Source organism: Hypanus sabinus, chromosome 15 (genome assembly GCF_030144855.1).
Source record: "Hypanus sabinus isolate sHypSab1 chromosome 15, sHypSab1.hap1, whole genome shotgun sequence".
Taxonomy (NCBI): Eukaryota; Metazoa; Chordata; class Chondrichthyes; order Myliobatiformes; family Dasyatidae; genus Hypanus; species Hypanus sabinus.
In genome coordinates, this window is record NC_082720.1 from 34,319,422 (window position 1) to 34,344,262 (window position 24,841).

The 24,841-nt window shown below is 40.9% G+C and overlaps 1 protein-coding gene across 2 annotated transcripts in view; it reads left to right on the forward strand.

Moving 5' to 3' along the window:
* Positions 1–2,610: 2,610 nt before the first annotated feature.
* Positions 2,611–24,841, forward strand: part of stk10 (serine/threonine kinase 10) — a 119,174-nt gene continuing 96,943 nt past the window's right edge. For both annotated transcript variants that reach the window (XM_059990195.1, XM_059990196.1), the window contains exon 1: positions 2,611–3,089. In XM_059990195.1, coding sequence (XP_059846178.1) covers positions 2,934–3,089 — 156 coding nt within the window. In that variant the 5' untranslated portion in view covers positions 2,611–2,933. The remainder of the gene's footprint in view (positions 3,090–24,841) is intronic.

Below are 24,841 nucleotides of genomic sequence, written 5' to 3' on the forward strand. Positions count from 1 at the left end.
ATGGATCCAAATAAGGCAGATGGCAACAGTGGAGCGAGGGAACCCAATGGAAGAGTGTGTGACTGAAGGGCAGATGGAGCGAGTGGAAGAGAGGAGAAATCCTGTTAAAGATGGCACTGATGAGACACGACAATGCTTTACGGGCAGCAAAATATTAATTACACTTTTTCTGGACTATGATCACTGCAGTCCGAAGCCTGCAGTTTCCCTTTGGGAGTTGTGCTTTTAAACTGTCTGTACGATCTGGCATTTGAAGGGTTAAGTGAACAGGACTCTCAAGAATGCCGGTATGGCCATGGCAGCCATCGCTGAAGTGGACTTGCTGCCAGTTCAAAGCAATGTTGCCCGGGCCCAAGAGCAAAGTATGAGCTGATCTAAGCGCCGAGCCAGTTTATAAAGATCGAAGTGAGGGCAAAAGATGAGCCGGTGTTCAGCTCGGTACGCTGGGAGGTTTTGCTCACGTCAGCACTGAATCTGACTCTGCAGCCATTAACACTCACCTCAACGCCTAACTGACTCTGCAGCCATTAACACTCACCTCAACGCTGAACTGACTCTGCAGCTGTGGCTTGCAGCCATCAGCACTTACCTCAGCACTGAACTTGCTCCATGCCTGCAGCCTGCAGCCATTAGGCTCCTGGACCAGCTGCAATGCTGGACTGGCTCCATGGATGTGGACTCACCTCTGGGGACTCTACAGTTCATGTTCTCTGTATTATTTGTTTACTTTTTTATTGTTTGCACAATTGTTCTTTTTTTTGCACTTTGGGCATGTGATGGTCTTTGTTGTACAGGCATTTTTTAAAGGGTTTCATTGTGATTCCTTGTTTTCTGGCTGAAGGAGACAAATCTCAATGTTGTATATAGTATACATACTTGGAGAATAAATGTACCTTGAATGTTGAACTTTGAAACAAGGTGATGAGAGTATTGGGTGAGTGTAGGAGGAGCAAATAGATCAGGAGGAGGGAAAGAAAGAGACAAAGGGAGTGCGATTTATCTGAAAGTAGATTCAGCAAGTTTCAGAAGAGTGCTGGAAGAAGACCAGTAACATCATGAAGGATCCCATTCATGGAGGGTTTGTCCTACTCCCATCAGGGAAGAGGTTATGTAGTATCCATGCCAAGACCACTAGACTGAAAAACAGCTGCTTTCCCCAAGCTGTAGGGCTGATCAACACCTCCGCCCACTAACCACCTCTCTTCATGCGCCCCACTACTACTTTATCATTTCCTGTCAGTCACCTTATTTTACAGAAACTCCTGTGCCTGGTGACACTTTATGATTATACAATCCATCTATATAAACTATCTTATGTATTTATATTTTTTGTTTTTTTTTATTATTTTCTATATCTTATTGTGCTTTTACTTGTGCTGCATCGGATCCAGGGTAACAATTATTTCATTCTGTACACTTGTGTGTTGGAAATTACACTGAACCATCCTGAATATTGAATCTTGAATAATACATTTGGGAGGGAGTTTCTGGATTTAGACTTGGCAACAGTGAAGGACTATAAATATATTTTTGGTTAGGGTGGTATACAGAACATATTTTCCATGCCTGAATTAGTGTCAAGTTCAATGCCAAGCGGTCTGTTTGTACTTATATCCTATCAGAAACAGGAGAAAATCTGCAGATGCTGGAAATCCAAGCATCACACACTCAAAATGCTGGAGGAACTCAGCAGGCCAGGCAACATCTATGGAAAAGAGTAAACGGTCAACATTTCAGTTTCAGGAATGGTGAAGGGTCTCAGCTTGAAATGTTGACTGAACTCTTTCCCGTAGATGCAGCCTGGCCTGCTGAGTTCCTCCAGCACTTTGTGTATGTTGCTTGTACCTTTATCATTTTTATGTTTTAACAAAGTGGAAATGGTTGCCTTCCTTGGCCATTTCAGTTCATTGCTGAAGTCAGACATGAGCCAAACATGGCCCAATGACATGGTTTTCCTCTCATTTGGGGCTTTCCTTCAAAAGGTTAAGCAGATAGGTTTTAAAAATAATCATATAATTTTGTTTTACAGTTACAATGACCACCACTGTGATTATTTAATTCAGTTTAAATTCTACAGCTGTTGTGATTGCCTTTGTTCTCACAAATCTCCGTCAAAGCGGTAAGCTAAGGGGAGAATCTAACAGAAGAGAAGGTAGAGAGATGGAAACCTTTTAATCGGGAATTCCTAAAGACAAAAGCATAGTTACTAAAGGTGGAGCAGGATACAAACGTGAACTAATGGCATGCCCAGATTTGGGAGGAAACAGCAAGTTCAAGGACTTCAGAGAGAGAGAAAAAAGTACAGGAGTATTAAAGTTTGGATTACTGAAACAATCTGGCTACCTACTTTCAATCCATCAATTTCTCTAAGATATTTCATATTTTATATGAAATACAGATTGTAATACATCATTCAGAATTTCCCAACCTTCGGGGTATAAAAAGTGAAGAGCTGAAACCGCCCACTTGTAGGAGGAGCAAACTAAGATTGACGTCCTGATTGTCCAATTGGCAGCATCCACAGCCTTTGATATTTTGAATAAAGATGTATATCAACCAATGGCAGAGGAGGAGGGGAGTTCGACAGATTATATAAAGGGGTGGTATTCACGCGGAAGCCCGACAGGTGGATGTCGAGTGGAGGGGCAGATAAGTTTGAAGTTAACGGGCTATGTATACATACTTCGCATATGTAAATAGCTTCTTAAAAAGAAGTAGGCCACGTTTTGTTCCAAGTTGAGGTATTACCTTGTATCGACTGAGAAGGGGGTGAAAGTTTCATCGTGAGGGGGTTGTGCGGCTCGGCCCCGCTGGGAGCGGTCCGGGCCCGGAGCGGAGACTCGACTCCCTCCCAAAGACGACCGGCTTCCTGTCGCTTCCCGTGAAGTCCCCCACCCCCCCTTCCGCGCTGCTGCGGGCTCCACCGGGCGGGCATGGCTTTCGCCAACTTCAAGCGGATCTTGAGACTTTCTACCTTTGAGAAGAAGAAGTGCAAACAGTACGAGCACGTCCGCAGGGACTGCAACCCCGAAGAAATCTGGGAGGTGATCGGGGAGCTGGGCGATGGCGCCTTCGGCAAGGTTTATAAGGTACTGGTGAAACTTTGTCTGCGTTGTTTAGCATTTGGGGTGGGGATCCGTTATTGAAGTTCCGAGCCTTCCCGCAATCTCTGGGTGTTCCGCGTGTCTCTTTAAAGTCTTTGAAACTTTGCTATATCATCTTGGCGGAAAAGACATTGTTACAGCCTGTCTCATTAGCTGCTTCATCACGTTGCCTTGCTTCCTTCCTTTCCCCTGTGAATCTAATTTGGGGAGGGGTGGGATTGCCATTTGCACACTTGTTTTTTTTAAATAACGTCTTTTCCTCACACAACGGTAGCTTTTGATACTCTCATAACATGTACAAATTTCAAGTAACTTTTCTTTCAGCGACATGAGTTCTAGCGGAAGAACACTTTCTGTATTGTTATGGGGACTTTCAGAAGGAGACGGGGATTTTTTGTTGGACGAGTATGTTTTATCGATACTTTTAATTGTGCATCTCGAGTTTTGCCGGTCACCTTGTGGGTCTGGCTGATGAAAACTAGATACAAACTGATTTCTTATTGTTTGAGCTGACCCTGTGTATTTTGCGGAAGGTTAATCTAGCGAATAATCACGTTTCTTGCACACGGCCTTGTGGAATTTCAAGGTTCCCAAATAAGTAAACCTCAGAGCACAGTGGCAGTTGTTGCTGAAGATTCCAGTCCGCGATTCGTACCGTCTGTGATAACGGAGCTCGTAGGCACCGGGTTCAGACCCTGATTTGCCAAATGCCGTTCTTTATCAGTATACCATGCCAGTTTTTTTCCTCTGTACTCTCTTAAAGTAAGTTAGTTTCGAGAGTGTTCTTGTTTATGGTAAGTTATTGGCTCACCGTACAACAACCACGAGCCTGGCGTTGTTCTGTCTCTTACTTTTGGGCTAATATTTATCTTGTTCCACAATTGGTGTGTGCTATCAGAGATGTGCAGCGCTGTAATAGAGTTCAGGCAGCACTTCTGACTTTCAATAATCAGAGTCATAGAAAGGTACAGGATTGAAGTAGGCCCTTCAGCCCATCTAATCTGTGCTGAACCATTAAACTGCATACTCCCATCATCTGGGACTATAGCCCTCCATACCCTTTACCAAGAACCTAGCCAAGCTTATCTTAAATGTTGAAATCAAGCCCACTTGTACTGACAGCTCATTCCACATTCTCTCGACCCTCTGAGTGAAGAGGTTTCCCCTCATGGTCCCCTTAATTTCACCTTTCACCCATGGCCCATGATCTCTAGTTGTAGCCCCACTGAACCTCAGTGGAAGAAGCCTGGTTGCATTTACCCTATCTATACCCCTCATAATTTTGTATACCTCCATCAAATTTTCTCTCAATCTTCTACATTCCAAGGAATAAAGTCCTAACCTATTCAGTCTTTCCATGTAACTCAGAACCCCCAGACCCAGCAACATCCTTGTAAATTTTCTCTGTACTCTTTCAACCTCATTTACATCCTTCCTGTAGGTAGCTAACCAAAACCGCACAATACTCCAAATTAGGCCTCACCAATGTCTTGTACAACTTCAACATAACATCCGGTCTCCTAGACTCAAGACTTTGATTTATGAAGGTCAATTGTGCTGAAAGCTTTCTTTATGACCCTATCAACCTGTGACTCCACGTTCAATGAATTCTACCCAGATCCCTTTGTCCTACCATACTCCTCGGTGCCCTACCGTTCACTGTGTAAGATCAGTTTGAACATTTTTAGTGCAGAATATTATTAATAGTTTGTTGTAAAGCACTTTGCTGTCTGTCAAGTGGCCGAGGATGAATGCACCTTCATTAGCGGTTTCATCACATAGCAGATATCCATGTGACAGAAAATTCTGGAAATACTCAGCAGTTCAGGCTGTTTCTGTGAGAAGACTCTACAAGACCATTAACAGTGTTGATGAGAAGAGGGATCTTTGGGTCTAAGTTCATAGCTCCCCAAAAGTGGCCACACAGGTAATAGGGTGATTAAGAAAACATAAGGCATGTTGGGACATTGAGTTCAAAAGTCAGGAAGTTAGGTTGCAGCTTTCTAAAATTCTAAAAGCCACATCTGGAGTATTGCATCTGGAGTCCTGACGAAGGGTCTCGGCCCGAAACGTCGACAGCGCTTCTTCCTATAGATGCTGCCTGGCCTGCTGCGTTCCACCAGCATTTTGTGTGTGTTGTTGTCTGGAGTATTGCGTATAGTTCTGGTCCCCCTTTATAGGAAGAATGCCGAGGCATTGGAGAGGGTGCAGAAGAGGTTTACCAGGTGCTGCTTGCGAGAGGTTGGACAATCCTGGTTGTTTTTCCTCAGGAATGTTGGAGGATGAGGGGAGATCTGATGGATGTTTATAAGTTTGTTAGAGGCATAGATTGACAGCATCATTTTCCAAGGGTTGAAATGTCTGATATCAGACGTCATGTATTTTAGGTGAGAGGAGGTGATTCTAAAGCAGTGAGAGGCAAGACATTTTTTTATACAGTGGTGGTGGGTGCCAGGAATGTGCTGCATGTGGTGGTGGTCGAGGCAGATATATAAGGCCCATGAATGTGAGGAAGATAACATTGTGTGTATTTAGTGATTAGTTCAGTTGGTCATTTGATTACTAATTTAATTGTTTTGGCACAATGTTATGGGCTGAAGGGCCTTTGCCCGAACTCATTCTCAATATTATTTAGTACTTGTTATTAGTTTGTTTTGAATTTACGCAGTTTATCTCTTGCACGTTGGTTGGTTGTTCATCTTTGTGTAGTTGCTGCAATTGATTTCTTTGTATCTACTGTGAATGCCCGCAAGAACGTGAATCTCAGGGTGGTATATGGTGACATATGTGTAATTTGATAATAAATGTGAACTTTAAGAGAAACAGAATTAACGTTTCAGGTTGAAGAAAGGGCTGGGAAGGTGTAGCTCATTCTACATGGAGGATGAATGTCCCTGCAAGGGTCAAATCCATGGTGTGCAGGTAAACTGGATTATCTGGCCAATGAGTGAGTGAGAGGAATTACAAGATGGAAGAATGCAAGAGTGAGAAATGCAGAGCAAGAAGACATGGCTAGCAGGTTAGGCTGGGCATGTCCTCTACATCCAGAAAAAAGGGGAGCAAAAGAGCTGAGCCAATATTGCAAGTGGCAAAGGGCAAAATCAATTTACCTGAAGTAGTAAAATTCAGTATTGAGTCCAGAAGGCTGCAACAAACTCAGATAGAAGATGAGGTGCTGTTCCTCAGCTTTGCCTTGTTCCTCATAGTAACTGTACAGGAGGACACAGACTGATAGGTTTGAGTGGGATTGAGAAAGGAGGCATGGGGCAGTAAGATGCTCAGGGTTAACCTTGTGGGCTGAGTGCAAGCACTCTGCAAAAGTGATCATTCAATTGATGCTTAGTTTCTGCAACGTAGAGGCGTCCATATTGTGAATACTGTATGCAATTACGAGATTGGAAGTGTAAGTGAATCACTATTTCATTTGGAAAGAAAGTTTGTGTTCTGGATGGAGGAAAGGAAAACATAAAAGGCCTGCAGTTGCAAAGCAAAGTGCCCTATGAAGGAAGGTGGTTGATATGAATGGAAGTGGAGACCAGGCAGTTGCAAATGGAAAGGAGCTTGTGAAATGCTGCAAAGCAATTAGCAGGGAAGATGTGCCTGACAGTGGAATTACTTTGGAGCCTTGCGGAATGAATTGTTGAATGTGGAGGCTCATGGGTGACCGGTGAGGATCAGATGGATTCTGTCCTTCTGCTGCCCTGAGGAAGAGAGGGTGAGAGCAGAGGCCCAGGAGAAGGGTGTGATGCTGATATAGAGGAGAAGTGATGATTCTGGAAGAAGAAAGACATTTCAGTGATGCATCTACAGAAAGTCTTACCATTAGAGTAGAGATGACAGATGGAGAAACTAGGAGAAAGGAGTAGTCCTTTCAAGGGTCAAGGTGAGATGAAACGAGGAATTAACTGTGGGAGGCCTAGATGTTGTTACCTGGTTTATCTTCTGTGATGGAGAGATCCAGAAAGGGAAGAGTTATGAATTCTCCATGGGAAGAAGATAGCAGGGTAGAAATTGAGTGTTGAAATAGTCGAGTTCTGTAGGAGTACTGAAAGCGGCCCTGGTTGCACTAAGGCAGCTGCTCCTGTTGATTCTGTTGTGTTACTTGTGAGAATTTGTTCAGTGTACTAGGAATTGCGGGAATGGATGTGGGATGTATTAAAAGAAAGACAAACACAAAAAGACTGGCACAGTTGGAATCCATGCGTGCCCATAGCTACATCTTTGATCTGAAGCAAATGAATGGAGTTGAAGGGGAAGTCGGGTAACGTGAGATCAGATTCTACCAGATGAATGAGTGCTGGTGGAGGGGCAACTGGTTGAGCAGCTGGAAGAAGCAGAAGGATCTTGGACCATAATGGTATAGCGTGAAACTGTAACGAGATTGTACATCCATGGTAAAGATGAGCTTGTTGGGACAAAGACATTAGAAGTGGTCAGTGCAGAGGACCTCAGAGGTGAAATGTGTGGGAAGGCAAGGGCCATTAGAGTTTGCAGTACTGAGTGTGGAAAAGAATAATGTAGAAATCATAGACACAAGAGGTTCTTCAGATGCTGGAAATATTGATCAACACTCAGTGCTGGAGGAACTCAACAAGTCAGGCAACGACTGTAGAAGGAAATGAACAGCTGAAGTTTCAGGCTGAGGCTGTTCACCAGGACTGGAAAAGAAGGGGGAAGAAATCAGAATGTGGTTGTGGAGGGGAAGGATGGAGTACTATGTCAAAACTTTGTTGCGCCTTTCATTGACTCTGATCCAGTCCCTCCCTGTCCACTTTCATCAGCTCACTTGCTAGATGCCCCAGTCAACCTAAGCCTCCATTCTACACACAACCTGTGCATTGTGCTTAGGGTCTGTGATGTTCTTTTTAAACAGTTGTTACCCTCCCAAGCCTCACAGACAACACCTCCTACACCCATGACCTTAAGCTTGGACACAAACAAGAGATACAGGCTTGTGGGATCATCACCACCCACAGGTTTATCTCCTGCTTTGAATATATTGGATATTAAATTCTTTCAATGTTGATGGATCTTCCTTTATAGCATGATGGGGTGGTGTGTATTATTATTACTAACCGTGCTGCCTCAGTTTAAGATGTGGCCAACTACCACCGCTCGCGGGCAAATGAGCATGGGCAAAAATAATAAAAACTCTAGAAAATGAATTAACAAAAAAATGTTGGCAATGCTCATTCATCAAAATCACTTTTTTTACTCTCTAGAGTTGTTACTTCGTTTAGCTGCACTTCAGGAAATTAATTATTTCTGAAGTGCTTTGAATCATTTTGAAAACCTCCAGTTGTATAGTGCTTTATAAAAGTAATCAGCCCCAACCCTTTATTCACATAAATGAGTGTTACAGCCAGAGATTTTGACCAATTTAACTAAGAATTTTTATTTGTGAATCACATGCTCCTTTTTTACAGTAGAGACCAAAAACAGGGAAAATTGTAAAACATGAAAGACAAAAATTTCAAAAACAGAAATGTCAGTTCAAAAGTATTCATCCCCCTTTGCTCAGTACTTAGCTGAACCACCTCTCGCAGCTATCACAGCCAGTAGTTATTTTGCAGAAGTCTCTGTTAGCTTTGTACAGCATGATGGAGCAAGATTTGCCCATTCCTCTTTGCAAAATTGCTCAAGCTGTGCCAGGTTAGTTGGGGAGTGGTAGTGGACAACAATCTTGAGGTCTTACCAGAGATGTTCGATTGGGTTAAGGTTAAGACTCTCAACTGTGCCACGCAAAGACATCAGTTTTCTTCATTTGAAGCCACTCCATTCTCTGGCAGTGCACTTTGTGTCATTGTCCTGTTGAAAGACAAATTCCCTCTCCCATTTGAGCTTTCTGGCAGAGGCTATCGGGCTTTTATCCAGGATTTCTCTGTATTTGGCCGCATTCATGTTCCCATTAATCCTGACCAGATTTCCAGTTCCTGCTGCTGAAAATCATCCCCATATGATGCTACCACCATCATACTTTACAGTAAGGATGGTGATACCTGGCTGATACGCAGTGTTAGATTTGCGTATTAGATGCTCATCCAACCACAAGACATTTTTCCACATATTTACAGTATCTTCTAGGTGATGCTTTACAAAGACTTTATGGGCAAGGATATGCTTTTTTCCAGCCAGGGTTTCTTCCTTCCTGCTCTTCCATAAATGCCCATTTTGTGCAAGAACAGACTGGAGCCATGAACTAGTTGCAGCCACTGTTCACTCAGTGACCGTTGGTGTCACAGCAGCCTCTCTTACAAGTACCATTCTTTTCTGGTGACTAAGTTTAGAGGAGCAGCCTGACCTAGGCAGTATGGCTGTGGTTTCATGTTTTTTTTCTACTTTTAGCTATGGATTGCATTGAGCTCTGAGGTATGTTCAGTGTCTTTGAAGCGGTCATGTTCCCTTCCCCAGATTTGTGTTTCTCCATTATGCTCTTTGTCTTCAGTTTGGTTTGGTCTGTTGAAAATCTACCATACTGTTGAACCTTAGAGAGAAGGGGTATTTGTTCTTATGAATTCATTGAAAACAGGTGATCACAAATTGCGTGAATTGGGAAGTTAGTATACAGTATTGTACCGGGGAAAGTTAGCGTAGTAATTACAAAGGAGATAAATGCTTTTTTTTAAACCCTCAAATTTTGACTTTTAATTTTTAATAAATTATTGACAGGTTTTGGAAATTTTCTTTTGATTTGACATGATGGACAATGTTTTGTAGATTAGCTCAAAATTCCTGCTTCAATATATTTTCAATTTGGAAAACGGGACAGTAAAATGTGAAAGAAGTTGTGGGGGCTGAATACTTTTTCGAGGCACTGTGTATAATAAGGCCTGCAACTGACACTGGGAATTAGTGGACCTGTTGTCAGCAGCATTCTTTTTTGCATAAAATTTCTTTGGAAATTGTTAAAGTTTCATCTAACATTAAAAGTTGTGTCTAAAATTCTGACTTTTTTTTGCACTGGTTACATTTAAAATAGCTGCTGCTGTTGACCTGTTATGCTGCTTGTTAGAATTCATTCTGAAGAATTCTACTCAATCTTGCGCACTTTGGGTATGATTCTCTGGAATGCAAACTCAGTGGTAGGATGTGGCATTGTTTTCCTATTTTGCAAATTCATGATCTGTCATGCCTCAAGCAGAAAAGCTGAGTAAAAGCTTTTGAAATTTTGATTATGAAATTTTGTCATGTCATGCTGGAGTATGAACGCTCATTTTATGACCACCTTTCATGCCATTTTTGGGGCTGTTTAAATTAAGTTCTACTCAAAGAAAAACTTCATGTAGCTAAAATATTCAAAATCTGATGTGATGGATCCATGATCTAATTGAAGTTTGTTTTATTTAATGTTGGAGGAATGGACTGCTGTTGTGTGTAATAGCTTTAATTTTGAAGCCAATTGTGTGTATTCGGGGTGGAGATGTATCTATATCAAAGGAGGTGGAAGGTGCGTCTTCTCTCCACTAGCCTGCAGGTTAACCTTGACCAAGGTGTATCTGCTTAGCCCCCTTGATCAGGGTCAAGTGAAGCCATGGGGCCAGCTGGTAGCTGGTGCACATCGCAAGTCCTCGTTATGCAACCACAGAAACCAGGCAGAGCATCTTTGAAGAGTATTGATAATGCTTGGTCACCTGCCATTGCCCAGAAGTCAATGGTAAACCACTTAGAAAAAATTGCCAAGAATACTCATGGTCAATACCATGATCGCCCACGTCATATGACACAGTGCATGATGATGAGTATATTCGTGATGTTTTAAAGTACCATCTGTTTACTGTGATTTACTAACTGTGGTTGTCCATATTTTTAATGATGTTTCAAACCATTACAATTCCTGCCTAATTTATTGTGTACATCACATACAAGTGTTTGGTGTTGATTTGCCTGCTGCTTTAAGGCTGCAAGCATCTTCTGCCTTTTGGGAGCCTGTTTGTTGTTTTTTTTTTGGTGGCATTTCCAAGTTGCTAAATGTTCTGGTTACAAGTTCATAGAGAGGTGTGGCCTGCTGAGGAATTGTATTAGGACTTAAATCATTCTGAGGGAAAATTTGGATGAAACTTGCAAACAGTTCAGTGGTTTGCTCAATGAGGAATAAATTGAATAAGGGAGAATAAAGTCCTGGAAGGAGTATGTGTCTTTTCTGATTCAAGTGCAGTTTTTTTGTTTTTTATTTTGTGGAAATGTCTGTAATTGATGTCACTGCTTGCTCTGTGTGCAAATGCAGTCTATTGGTATGTTGTCTGTTGAGCCAAACTATAAATTGCTTTCATGAAATCATTTTTGGGCTATAATTTTGTGCTGATTTGTTTTTTTTACTTTATCAGTATGTAGGGGTGCAGTGATCATCATAAAGGAAAGTGAGTGAGCTGAAAATAGATCAACTGTAGTTTTTAAAAAAAAATCAAAATTTTTTCCCCTGAAAATCATAAAAGTCACCAGAATTGGCCATCAGCAAAAATTACATCATCGCTCATCTCTAAGGTTAAATCCCAACCCTGGATATTAAAATCTGTATGGCTGCTGCTTATTTGAAAATAGAATAATTATACAAACGTAAAGGTAATTTTGTGAGCAATGTTGCCTTTATTGATGTTCTTGCCAGGCAAGTTTTAACAGGATTAGTAATGCACAGGATTGGTTGGAACACACACAAATTGCTGGTAGAACACAGCAGGCCAGCCAGTATCTATAGGGAGAAGCCCTGTCGACGTTTCGGGCTGAGACCCTTCGTCAGGACTAACTGAAAGAAAAGATAGTAAGAGATTTGAAAGTAGGAGGGGAAATGTGAAATAATAGGAGAAGATAATACTCCATCTCCCTCTGGTGCTCCCCTCCCCCTTTATTTTTCCCTAGGCCTCCCGTCCCATGATCCTGTAGCTCTGTATCACTTTTGCCAATCACTTAACAGCTCTTAGCTTCATCCCACCCCTCCTATCATTTTGCATTCTCTCCCCCCCCCCAACCACTTTCAAATCTCTTACTATCTTTCCTTTCAGTTAGTCCTGACGAAGGGTCTCAGCCCAAAATGTAGACAGCTCTTCTCCCTATAGATGCTGCCTGACCTGCTATGTTCCACCAGCATTTTGTGTGTGTTGCTTGAATTTCCAGCATCTGCAGGTTTCCTCAGGATTGGTTGGAGCTTGCTTTAGATTAAATCATCTGGTTATGGTTTAAGAGTTGTCATTTGAGTCCAGAATATTAGGTAGTTTCATTTCACACTGACCTTTCTTTTTAAGTGTCATACTTAATTTATTGCACTGTTTTGACATCAATGTATGGAAATTGCAGAGGACATTCATCAGAAGTTTTTTAATATAATTAAGTTTGGTGATGCTGATCCTTGAGCTCTCATGTTAATGCTCCATTCCTGGGATAGTCCACAAAATCTGAGTTTCAAGGATGTTGTACAATTGTGTGCAGGAATACACTTTGAATAATTAATGTATTCTCTATTTGATTGTTCACCATAGGTTATTAGTTATTCAATGTTCAATGAAGTGAACTGGTTTTAGTTTTCTTTTCCTTTAAAACATGTGATTGCTTTGAGGGCCATGTCATACATCACAAGGCTTTATCTTATTTTGAATAGCATGCTTTTTTGACTGGGGATGCTTTGGATGTTGATGTATGCAGTTTCCACCAAACTATGGGTGATCTCAAGAAGAACAGATTTTCTTTTGATCTCCTCACTCAGTCTGGAGATATTACAACCAGCAGTATCTTGGGATTACATTGGGAGAAATTGGCCAACTCTGCATAATACACTAATTCATTCTGTGGCCAAACTAGATTTGATGGGTCAAGCTAGCACGTGGTATGTTAATTTCAGGAGTCATAGATGGAGACACAAATTGCTTATTAAACTGCACAAAATGGGCAACTCGGTAAACTTAGTAGGCATTGTCTAAAAATGCCAGAAGCAGTTAGCAAAGTTAATTATATTTCAGGCATCATTGCAAGAACAGTGCAGAAATTAGAGGGCAAATTGTAAAATGGACTGAGACCACATGCAAATCATATATCCAAATCTTAATGGTAGTGTCATTGTTAGAGTTGACCATATTAGTATGAACATTAAAAGTTCATATGTAAGACTCCAAATTTTATCAGAACTGGAAAAACTGAGAAAACTAATTTTAAGGCAGAGCAGAGAGCTTGAAGTCTAACTGAAAATTCTTTGATTTCTGAAATTATCCAGTGCTCATAATGGATGGTTAAACATTCTAACCAACATACTAATTCATTATAAAATCTTATTTATAAATAGTCTGATACGCCAAAATCGTTATGCCTCATCAGCTCAATGTGGTGTTAGTTATTTGCTGCCCTTTACATTTGAATTACTGTTGAAGTTTGGAATGTAGTGACTGTACTTCCTCCAAGTTTAATGTTTGTGATTTTAATAACTAGAATATGACATTTATCCAAAGTACCTCTTTTTTAAGACCACAACTGTGACAGTAAATTTATTTTTGGAGACTGTGCCATTAAAAAAGGTTGCTGAAGTAGCATGTACTTAAGTTCTGCCGGATTGAGGAAACCGTTTGAAAGTTGCACATGTTCATCGTGTAACAAAAGACTGATGTGTTTGATCCTAGAACTAAAATATTGGGATTAAGTAGATGGGAACAAATTGTTTCCAATGATAAAAGGTTAGAGACTTAAGGTGTATCATTTTGGATCATTTGACAGTATACAAGTATAAACCTTCTGCTGTGTACCTGAATGCTGTACTGTATTTGATGAGGTGATTGTCAACGTTTAGCAATTGGTTATTTATGTGACCGTAAGATGTAAGAGCAAGTTAGTCCATTCATGGCTGATCCTGGATCCCACTTAACCCCATGCACCTGCCTTCTCACCATATCCTTTGATATCCTAACCAATCAGGAAACTATCAATTTTCTTAGATAGCCTCAACTGCAGTCTGGCAGAGCAGTCTGGCAGAGCATTCCACAGATTCACTACTCTCTGGCTAAAAAAAAAATCCTCTTTACCATTGTTCTAAAAGGTGGCCCCTCAACTTTGAGGCTGTGCCTTCTAGTTCTGGATACCCCCAGCAGAGGAAACCTCCTCTCCACACCTTCCTTATTGAATCCTTTCAACATTCGGAGGGTTTCAATGAGATCTCATTGCATTCTTCTAAATTCCAGTGAGTACAGGCCCAAAGCTGCCAAACATTCCTCATATGTTAACCCCTTCCTTCCTGGAATCATCCTCGTGAACCACCTCTGGACTTTTTCCAATGACAGCACATCCTTTCTGAGATATCAGGCCTGAAACTGCAGACAGTGCTCCAAGTGTGGCCTGACTAGTGTCTTGTAAAGGCTCTTATTTTATCTTCTATTCTCCTTGCAAATATGCCAACATTGCATATGCCTTCTTTACCACAGACTCGACCTGTAATACATCTGGGATATATAGGATATTAATTATCTCCTGTATTTCTTGTTCTGATGTTAATGACTATATTGGTGATGCCTCCTGCCCTTCCCCTGAGCTAGAAATTTTTATTACCCTTCTTACTGATTTTACTATTGCCCTCAATAGTATTTTCCCTTGGAATTCCTGTCTCGATTTCTGTGGATAGGATAGCAGTCAGAATTGAAGACAACTTCACACCCTTGGTGATCTTGCTATATTTTCCAGCAACATGCCTCCTGTAAAGATTCCCCATTCTATTCCAGTTGGTACATGTCTTTGTATTCCCCAGGCTCTCCTGCATCTTGAGTAACAGGATTCTCATCTGTGCCTGTTCTTTTTCTTACACTGCATCTTCCTAACCTCCTTTGATCCAGCCTACAAGCTTCCCGAGTCAATGATTTTCAACATCTCGCATCATCAGAGCCATCATCCTCCCCTATTTTAGTGTCAAAAAGACGCTGTTCCATCTTTACTAGCACATCTCTCCTTTCTATGCTTAGATTTAACTGCATTCATGTCCAACTACAGGAGATGTTGACTGTACTGAGCCCAGATACTCCAATTAATTTGTACAAATTACTATTCAGTGTATTACACTCTGTACGCATTGTAGTCTTTCTTCACTGGAAAAGCTAAAGTGCAATACAGGAGGTGTTCAGTTCCAGTCATCTGCCATTTTAATTCTTCAACTCTGGACTTGGTCTCACCTCCTACACTGAGTGCAGTGCAACCTCACACTTCTAACTAGGTACATTATAGCCCTCTACATTCCCCATTAAGTTCAATGGTTGCAGATATTCTAGCATTCATAACATGGGCTTCCAGCATTTATAATTATTTTACATTTTTCCCTTCTTTGCTGTTATTTCAGATACTTTAAGTTAATTTAATTTTCCTCTATTTACTCCACCACCGAACTTGCCTATTGCTGGTTGTCATCTGTTTTTAACACCCTCTTACACTGTGCTCCATCAGTTCCTTTTTTTTAATCTTTCCTGTCCTCGACCTTATGCCCCACTTCTCTCCTTAATTTGTTTTGTCTCAGCTTTCCTCAGTTCTGATGAAATGCTGAGCCTGAAGTGTTAATTTTCCCCCACGTTCTGCTTGTTAGTATTTTTACAAAATTTTTCAATTCCTGTTTGTGGATTCAGTAGTAACCAAGTGTCTTTCAATAAGGCAACTTAAGTGAAACAAATTGCGACAGCATTTTGTTTGTTTCTGTTTAAGTTTTGTATGAAACATAGCTCTCAGCTGAATGGCGATTTCCATTTTCATCCCAGTAATTTATGACCTTTATCTTCCGCATCACTTGATGCTGCTGGAAAATTCAAATTGAGATGACATTGCAAGGTATTCATATCTTGAGTCAAATCCTGATGAAGCTTTAAAATCTGTCATTGATTCCTCAGTTTATCATATAATGTATTCTTGGTGCTTGCAAATTCTTGTTTATTAAAATGTTAACTCAAATATCTAAAGATAATTGTCATACTGGGTGCAACTTGAAGAGCAGAAGCTTTCATAAAATGTGTCCTTACCTTTTGCTTTAACGTGACTACACTCGCTAGCAGCTGCTAAGAAACATTCTTTCTGCAAGATATAAAATCCTGGTTTTTTTTGCAGCATGAACTCTGGTAGATGTTGCAGACTGGGGCCATAGGAACTGACTATTTGGTCCACTGAATACACACCAACCATTAAATACCTCTTTGCACTCTTCCTGTGCTAATCACTAATTACATTTTTATTTTCCCCACTTTCTGGATTTTACCACTCCTCAAAAAAAATGGGCCAATTTACAGTGGCCAATTAACCTACCAACCCATGTTTGTTATGGAAGTGGGGGGGGGGGGGGTGGGGAAACAAACTGAAACCTGTACAGCACCCAAGGTTAGCACCAAACCCCAAGTACTGGAAATGTGAGGTAGCAGCTTAGCCGGCGGTGCCATGGTGTGAACGCTATGTGTTTCTGTTTCACAGCGGTGCATCTGTGATGAGGGTTATGAGACAAAACACTACTAAAATTATTACTTCAAACAAAATGGATATCAATATGATTGCTTTCTGTCAGTGTTTTAAGTGAAATAAGCAAAAATCTAAATGATATTTAATCCTGAATGACAAGGTATTTGATTTGGAAATTGTGGTAAGGCTATGAAGGCAAAATGAGTTTGGTTTAAATAGCATGTCTGAATATTAGTCCTGCTTTGAATTGATAGTAGGTCAATGGAACAGGCCGAACCTAACCAGTCTCTTCTGCTAACTGGTGGCTTTACTTGATATTTGGAAGTGCTTTGAAATTTAAAGTGTTTAAAAATATTGTGATTTCACATTTCAAACTAATATAAGCTACAATTATGTCTTCTACTGAAGTGTCTTCCTGCTTTGAAATTAACAATGTTCCTTTATTAAATTCTGGAGCGGTATTTACAGTGACAGGCCTGGAACCACCAGTTAAATGTGCCTACATCTGAACTAGGATGATCAGTCTGGCCCCAACATGCTCCATTAGTGTTTGGTTTTTGTACCTGGGTCCCCGGGATTCCACATTCAGCTGGCTCCCCTCACATCAGGTGGTCTTCAAGGATCTGTGTCGCCAGCAGGAAGTTACTCAGTTGGTCAATTTTGGATATTCAGCTGCTGCCCCTGCAGTACTGCTCTATCTTCTCACATGTTCATCTGATAACAATGCAAATCCTGCATTTTATCAGCAAGCCTACTGGCAGGGCAGCTTGAATGACATCCAAGGTGTAAGGCCTTGGTTCTCAGTAGAGCTCAAGGCAAAAGCTAATGCAAGTTGCATTGTAGCACTGTATTTCTCTGCAGTTTTTGTTCTAGATCTACAAAACTTGGTAGATTTTCAAGTTGTGAGTCACTAATTGGTATTTGTTTCCTGGTATGTTCACTTGAAGAAATTGTTAATCTGCCTTGTTTAATGTGTAATTTTTAAGCAGAACTGTGCCTGTGATATTCTTAGAAAATAGAGCAATCAGCATAAGAGTTGATCAAAAGTTGTGCCTTATAGTTGGATTTCAGAGATGCAAGGTTTACAAATCTCTCAAGCATCACACTAGTCCCTATATCATTTGTTGTAGGTGATGTGCTCTGTCCTTTCACAATAGCCATATTTTAACAAAGAGGAATCTAACAGAGTAAGCATGTTCTTAATCTCTTTGCAAACTCTAGCCCCACTTTCATGGTTCCTTCCCTCTTATTCCTTCAATGTATTATTACCAAAGTCTTTATCATTCCATCATTCCAAATAAACTGATTCCTAAGCTCTGAAACCTGGGTCTTAGCCCTCAGACCTGCAGCTGGATCTTCAACTTCCTCACATAGGACCCAGACTGTAAAATTAGGGGACAAGCTCTCCTCTACAATCACTCTGAGTACTGGAGCCCCACAAGGCTGTGTACTCGGCCCCCTGCTGTACTCACTGTACACCCATGATTGTGTAGCCAAGTTTCCATCGAACTCAATATATAAGTTTGCTGATGACACCACAATTGTCGGTCATATCTTGGGTAATAATGAGTCTGAGTACCGAGAGGAAATTAAGAACCTGGTGGCATGGTGCGAAGACAATAACCTATCCCAAGCAGATAGCAAGATGAAGGAATTGGTTGTTGACTTCAGAAGGAGTAGCAGACCGCACAACCCCATCTACATCGGTGGTGCACAGGTGGAACTGGTCAAAAGCTTTAAGTTCCTCAGGGTGAATATCACAAGTGACCTGACTTGGTCTAACCAAACAGAGTCTACTGCCAAGAAGGCCCACCAGCACCTTTACTTTCTGAGAAAGCTGAAGAAATTTGGCCTGTCCCCTAAAACCCTCACTAATTTTTATAGGTGCGCCACAGACAGCATTCTTCTAGGTTGCATCACAACCTGGTATGGAAGTTGTCCTGTCTAAGACTGGAAAAAGCTGCAGAAGATCGTGAACATAGCCCAGCACATCACACAAGCCAATCTTCCATCCTTGGACTCAATTTACACCACCCGCTGTCGGAGCAGTGCTGCCAGGATAATCAAAGACAAGTCCCACCCAGCCAACACACTTTTTGTCTCACTTCCCTCTGGGAGAAGGTTCAGAAGCATGAAGATTTGTACGGCCAGATTTGGGAACAGCTTCTTTCCAACTGTGATAAGGCTGCTGAACAGATCCTGACCCGGATCTGGGCCGTACCTTCCAAATATCTGTACCTGACTTGCCTACCTTACTACCCCTTTTCTATTTTCTAATTATGATTTATAATTTAAATTTTTATTATATTTACTTTGATTTGTACTTCAGGGAGCACGAAGCACAGAAAAAAATGTCACTGATGATTAAACAACAACACTCAAAATGCTGGTGGAACACAGCAGGCCAGGCAGCATCTATAAGGAGAAGCACTGTCGACGTTTCGGGCCGACGCTGCCTGGCCTGTTGTGTTCCACCAGCATTTTGTGTGTTGTTGTTTGAATTTCCAGCATCTGCAGATTTCCTCGTGTTTGATCGCTGATGATTGTACGCTCTAGTATCAATTGTTTGGTGACAATAAACTAAAGTAACTGTGTTATGTTAGATGGCTTCAACAAAAGTCACATGATATGCTCTGCAATATGCCTTTTTTCTTCATTCTCCTGGTCTCATTGCATTGTCAATGGTATCAGCCATATAATCATCCACTTTTCTCTTGGCTTACTGGGATTGATTGGGTTTACTCCATAAACTTCAGGTGCTAAACCACCACTGCAGCTCCGCAATAGTGGGTAAAATGCACACTTTACACTCTCCCAGGTTCTAAAAGTACAGGTGTCTCCCTCCCTTTACAAAAGTAGAGTGTTCCTATGAAACCTTTCTTAAGCCGAAATGGCATAAAGCAATGAACTATTAATTTATATGGGAAAATTTTTGTAAAAGCAAAAATCCTCTTTGTAATGCAAAAACAGGTTACTAATGTAGGTCTTCTGTAAAAGCGAAGTGATGTAAAGCAAACAATCATAAAACGGAGGACAAATTGGCAAAATTCTCTGCACCCAACTGTTAGACTGAGGTTATTTATTGGACAAAAAATAAACAAACTTGGGCAGAAACATTTGGATCCCGCCATGGAATTCAGATTTGGTTAGTTAAGAAATCTGGAATGAAATGGTGTTAGTAATGATATTCTTGAGATCTGTTGGACATTATTCTCCAAAGGTTTCACAAAAGCACCCAACAGGTCATTGAGTTCAGCTGAAGGAAAATTCATATAGTCTGTAAAATCTGTCTGGGTTGGTGACTAATTTGGTAATGATAACACCTTACGAGTCGAATACCAGCATGCCATAATCACTGCTTTTTTTGTCTGCATCTCAGACTTTTTGATTATATGTACCGAAGGTTCATCTAGTTAGAATCTAGTCTGCATCATGTCACAAAAAGGGGTGACCCTGTAAGTTCTAGATCTCATGGCATTTTCTAGCAAGATATCCAACATGAGAAAGGATTGTTCAAAGTGTTAAAATTCAATTGTTCTTTAAGGATGCAATCAAAATAATGGTTAACTAATGATCAAGTAAAATCCAGTTTGTTTTTATAGTTTGCCAGCCCCGGTGGATTGACATGAGAATTAATTTGATTCACTAAAATTATTTTAGAGAAGGACTTCTGACTTGCCTTTCCTAGCTGATATTGAGATTGCAGACCCTCAACGATATGATTGACTTTTAACTGCCCCCTGAAATGAACTGGCAAATGGTAGTGAGTCTTCGCTCGTTGATTATTGGCACCTATTGCTGGATGTACTGTGTAGAAGGTTGTCTATTACTTAGAAATGGCATTTTGTGTTTAATGTTTTAAGAGCTTGTTGCACTTATGGGAGGATGCTGAGCTACCTGAAGGACTTGGGAGTCTCTTCAGCCATTATTGTTCTGACAGAGGTTCTGGCAGGAGAGGAACATGACTGAGCAAGTGGAATACAGCAAGTTACAATGCAAACAAGCCAGTGGTATGCATTTGCTGAAGCTTAATTTAAATTATTAGGAAGTGGTTAAGCACAATTGTAGCGACTTGGTCTTAGGCGTTTGTTGTAAGTATGTGGCAATTAAGAGAAGGAAATTCCTGTTTTGTAATGTGCACATTGTGAAAGACATTTAACTTGCATTTATGTCTAGCATGCACTTTCCTGTATTTCTGGACAAAATATTGTGATGATACACTCAATGGCCACTTTATTAGGTACAAGAGTGAACTTAATAAAGTGGCCACAGGAGTAGTACCTGGTATGGTTGTCTGCTGCAGCCCATTCATTTCAAGATTTGGTGTGTTGTGTGTTCACAAATGTTCTTCTGCACACCACTGTTGTAATGCCTAATTATTTGAGTTACTGTCACCTCAGTCTGGCCATTCTTCTCTAACCTCTCTCATTAACAAGGTGCTTTTGCCCTCGGGACTGCTGCTCAATGGATTTTTTTTCTGTTTTTCACACTAATCTGTGCAAATTCTAGAGACTGTTCTGTGTGAAAATCCTAGGATCAGCAGTCCTGAAATACTCAAAGCACCCCATCTGGCACCAACAATCATTCCAAGGTCAAAGTCACTTGGATCACATTTCTTCCCCATTCTGAAGATTGATCTGAACAACAACTGAACCTCTTAACCATATCTGTATGTTTTTATGTATGGAGTTGCTACTGCGTGATTGGCTAATTAGATATTTGCATTATTTTTAATTTTTCGTTTTATTTAGAGAACAGGCATTTCCAGCCAATGAACTGCACCACCCAGCAAACTTCCTATTTAATACTAGACTAATCACAGGACAATTTGCAATGACCAATTAGCCTACTGACTGGCACACCTTTAGACTGGGAGGAAACTGGAGCACCCAGAGGAAACCAACATGGTTCATCAGGAGAATGTACAAGCTGTTTAGAGATGGCGCCAGAATCAAGCTCCAAACTCTGGAACACCTGCTCTGTAATAGTGTTGTGCTAACTGGTGCTCTGCTGTGGTGCATTAATAAGCATCTGTAAGGATGTACCTAATAAAGTGGCCACTGAGTGTATCTGGTTTTGCTCAGTGATGGGTTTGATTAAGGACAGGTATACATGGAGGCAGTTAGTGGTACAGTATATTTCATTGGATTGATTCCTAGGCGAAGGGGTATTCTTAAGAGGTACCTACACTCTCTGGAGTTAAGAGAACGAGAGGCGGGTGTTCGTACTGAAGCAAAAGGTTGATGGGGTTTCATGCGGTAGACGAAAGGTTACCTAGGACAAAAGGTAGTTTCAGAGCAAGACATTGCCTATGCAATCCAGTTGGGGCCAAACAAGAAGAAATTTCTTCACTCAGAAGCTAGTAGATCTTTGGGATTCTGTGTCTTGAACATAGAGGCTGTTTCATTGTGTATATTTCAAGGCGGAGGTAGCTAGGCTTTTGGGCTGTAAGGGAGGTCAAAATGAAACATGATCTTTGGTGTAGCAGAGGAGCCACATGTCCTATTCTTATTTTCCTTGGGATATGTTCCTAGGCAACAGATATTTTGGTTGACTTTGTAACTTACCACAATTAATAAACTTTGCACTTTTGTCTGAAACTGGATTGCTACTAGTTCCAATCTATCTTGCACTTTAGAAAAGCCTTTTGCAAAGTTTTACATTTGAGGATTATTTATTTTTGAATAATTTCCTTGCCACCTTGATGTTTTAGGTGTTTGCTGTTTGCGTTCCTGGAGTTAAATTTATTCCAGGGTATTTTGTTCAAGTTTAAACAGACAAGGTTCAGTGTCTATTTTGTGTGTCATGAATGCTACACATATTGTTAGCTACAGTAATGATCCTGTTGGGGAAGAGTGAAGGCAAATAAGGTAGATAAAGAGGAGCAAACACGAGGAAATCTGCAGATGCTGGAAATTCAAACAACGCACACAAAATGCTGGTGGAACACAGCAGACCAGGCAGCATCTATAAGGAGAAGCACTGTCAATGTTTTGGGCCGAGACCCTCCGTCAGGACTAACTGAAAGCAAAGTTAGTAAGAGATTTGAAAGTAGTGGGGTGAGGGGGAAATGCGAAAATGACGAAGGGTCTTGGCCCAAAGCGTCGACAGTGCTTCTCCTTATGGATGCTGCCTGGCCTGCTGTGTTCCATCAGCATTTTGTGTGTTGTTAGATAAAGAGGAAAGCAGTTTTACCAGATTGTATTTATTGTTAAACATCAGAATTCTTAACAAGGTGTATATTTACCTTGTCTTTCCCCCCCCCCCCCCAACCCCCCATGATCTTACCTGCTTGTATTACCTTGCATTACCTTGTGCTAACTAACAAGATTACCTGGATGTTGGGTGAGATGGACTAATGGATATTCACGGGCAATCACACCAAGATGTGCATCTTTCTTTCTGTCAATATACTGAGGTGTCCAGAGAGAGAATCCTGTGATAGTTATAGATATTAATCTCTTCAGTATTCATTCAAGTTACTTTGAAACCCGATGTGTGCAGCATAGAAACATAGAAAATAGGTGCAGGAGTAGGCCATTTGGCCCTTCCAGCCTGCACCGCCATTCAGTATGATCATGGCTGATCATCCAACTCAGAACCCTGTACCTGGTTTTTCTCCATAGCCCCTGATCCCTTTAGCCACAAGGGCCATATCTAACTTCCTCTTAAATATAGCTAATGAACCGGCCTCAACTGTTTCCTGTGGCAGAGAATTCCACAGATTCATCACTCTGTGAAGAAGTTTTTCCTCATCTCGGTCATAAAAGGCTTCCCCTTTATCCTTAAACTGTGACCCCTCGTTCTGGATAGTCACCTTCTATGTCTGTACCAACGATGATGCCAATCCAGCTAATCCTATCTGTCTGAACTCAGTCTTTCTTCCTGTGTTCATTGCCTGCCCGTTTTAGTTCTAAATGCTACTTAAAAATCTCAGTCTTCCACCACCTCCCATGGCAGCACACTCCAGGCACCTACAACTCTGTGCAACTTAAAAACTTGCCTTGCATATCTCCTTTAAAATTTTTTGCCCTTTCAGCTTAAACCTGTAATCTTTACTATTGGGCTAAATGCCATCTCACTCATTTATTCCTCTGATTGATAATCTGGAACATGCCTCATCTGGTGACTAATGGTCTACTTCAGGGGTCAGTATCTGGAAGTTTGTTATGTTTATTTTTATGATTGGAATGTGAATGCACAAGGCTTGAGCAGTAAGTTTAGAGATGAAACAAGATTAAGGAATTCTTGATAGTGAAAAAGATTATCATGGGTTACAGGGGGATCTATATGTTAGGGAAGTGATCAGGGGCTGAGGAGTGGCAAATGGATTTCAGTACAGTTAAGTATGAGGTGATGCATTTTGGAATATACAACGTGCTATGATTAGTAGGGCACTCGGGAGTTAATAATTTGTTTAAAAGAGTGACCGCGAAGTACAAGTGCAGTTTGTTGTTAGTAGGTTAACAGGTAGAAAGGATGGTGAAAAGGTGTTTTAGCATGCTGGCTTTCATCAGTCAGTGCACGGACCATCAGAATTGAAACACTATATTGTATAAGTTGTTGCTGAGGCTGATCTTGGAGAACTCTGCACAGTTTCGGTCGCCCTATTTTAGGAAAGACGTAGCTAAATTGAAAAGAGTACAGAAGACTTGCAAGGCTGATACCAGGACTAGAGGGCTTAAGTTAAGGGCGAGGTTAGGGCTTGGGTCTTTTCCCTTGGAATGTAGTGGAATGAGGAGTGATATTATAGAAGTGTTCAAAATTGAGAGATAGAGATAAAGTAACAATCTTTATCCCAGGGCAGGGGAGTCCAAAAGAAGGGACAGATTTAGTGAGAGGGCAAATTTTTCAGAGGGTGGTGAGTATGTGGAATGACCTTTCAGAGGAAGTAGTTGAGGCAGCTATCATTTAAAAGGTACTTTGACAGGTATGTTATGGGAGGTGGGGCTGAGGGTGAATGTAGGATATTTTGATTGGCTGAGAAGGTTGAGCCAAAGGGATTGTATTGTTGGAGCTGTATTGCTCCAACTCTGACTAATTCTTAAACCTTCACTTTACGTGTTTTCCAATTTTTTTTTTGTTTAAATATGAATGAATATTTTTTCATAAATCTGTCTCAATTGGTTGGCGAAAGTACTTTGTTCGCTGCTGAAATGAGCCGGAAATGATTTTCGGCTAAATGTTCTTCATTGTCAGTGAAACAGCAACATAATGGAAAGTCGAACCAGATCCAAAGAATCAAATGATTATACGAATTAAGTTGTTAGTGGACCTGACCTAGCTATTTTTGGTTGATAGAATATCTAATAGTCTTGTTATGCTGAGACATTCAATTGAGCTTGTTG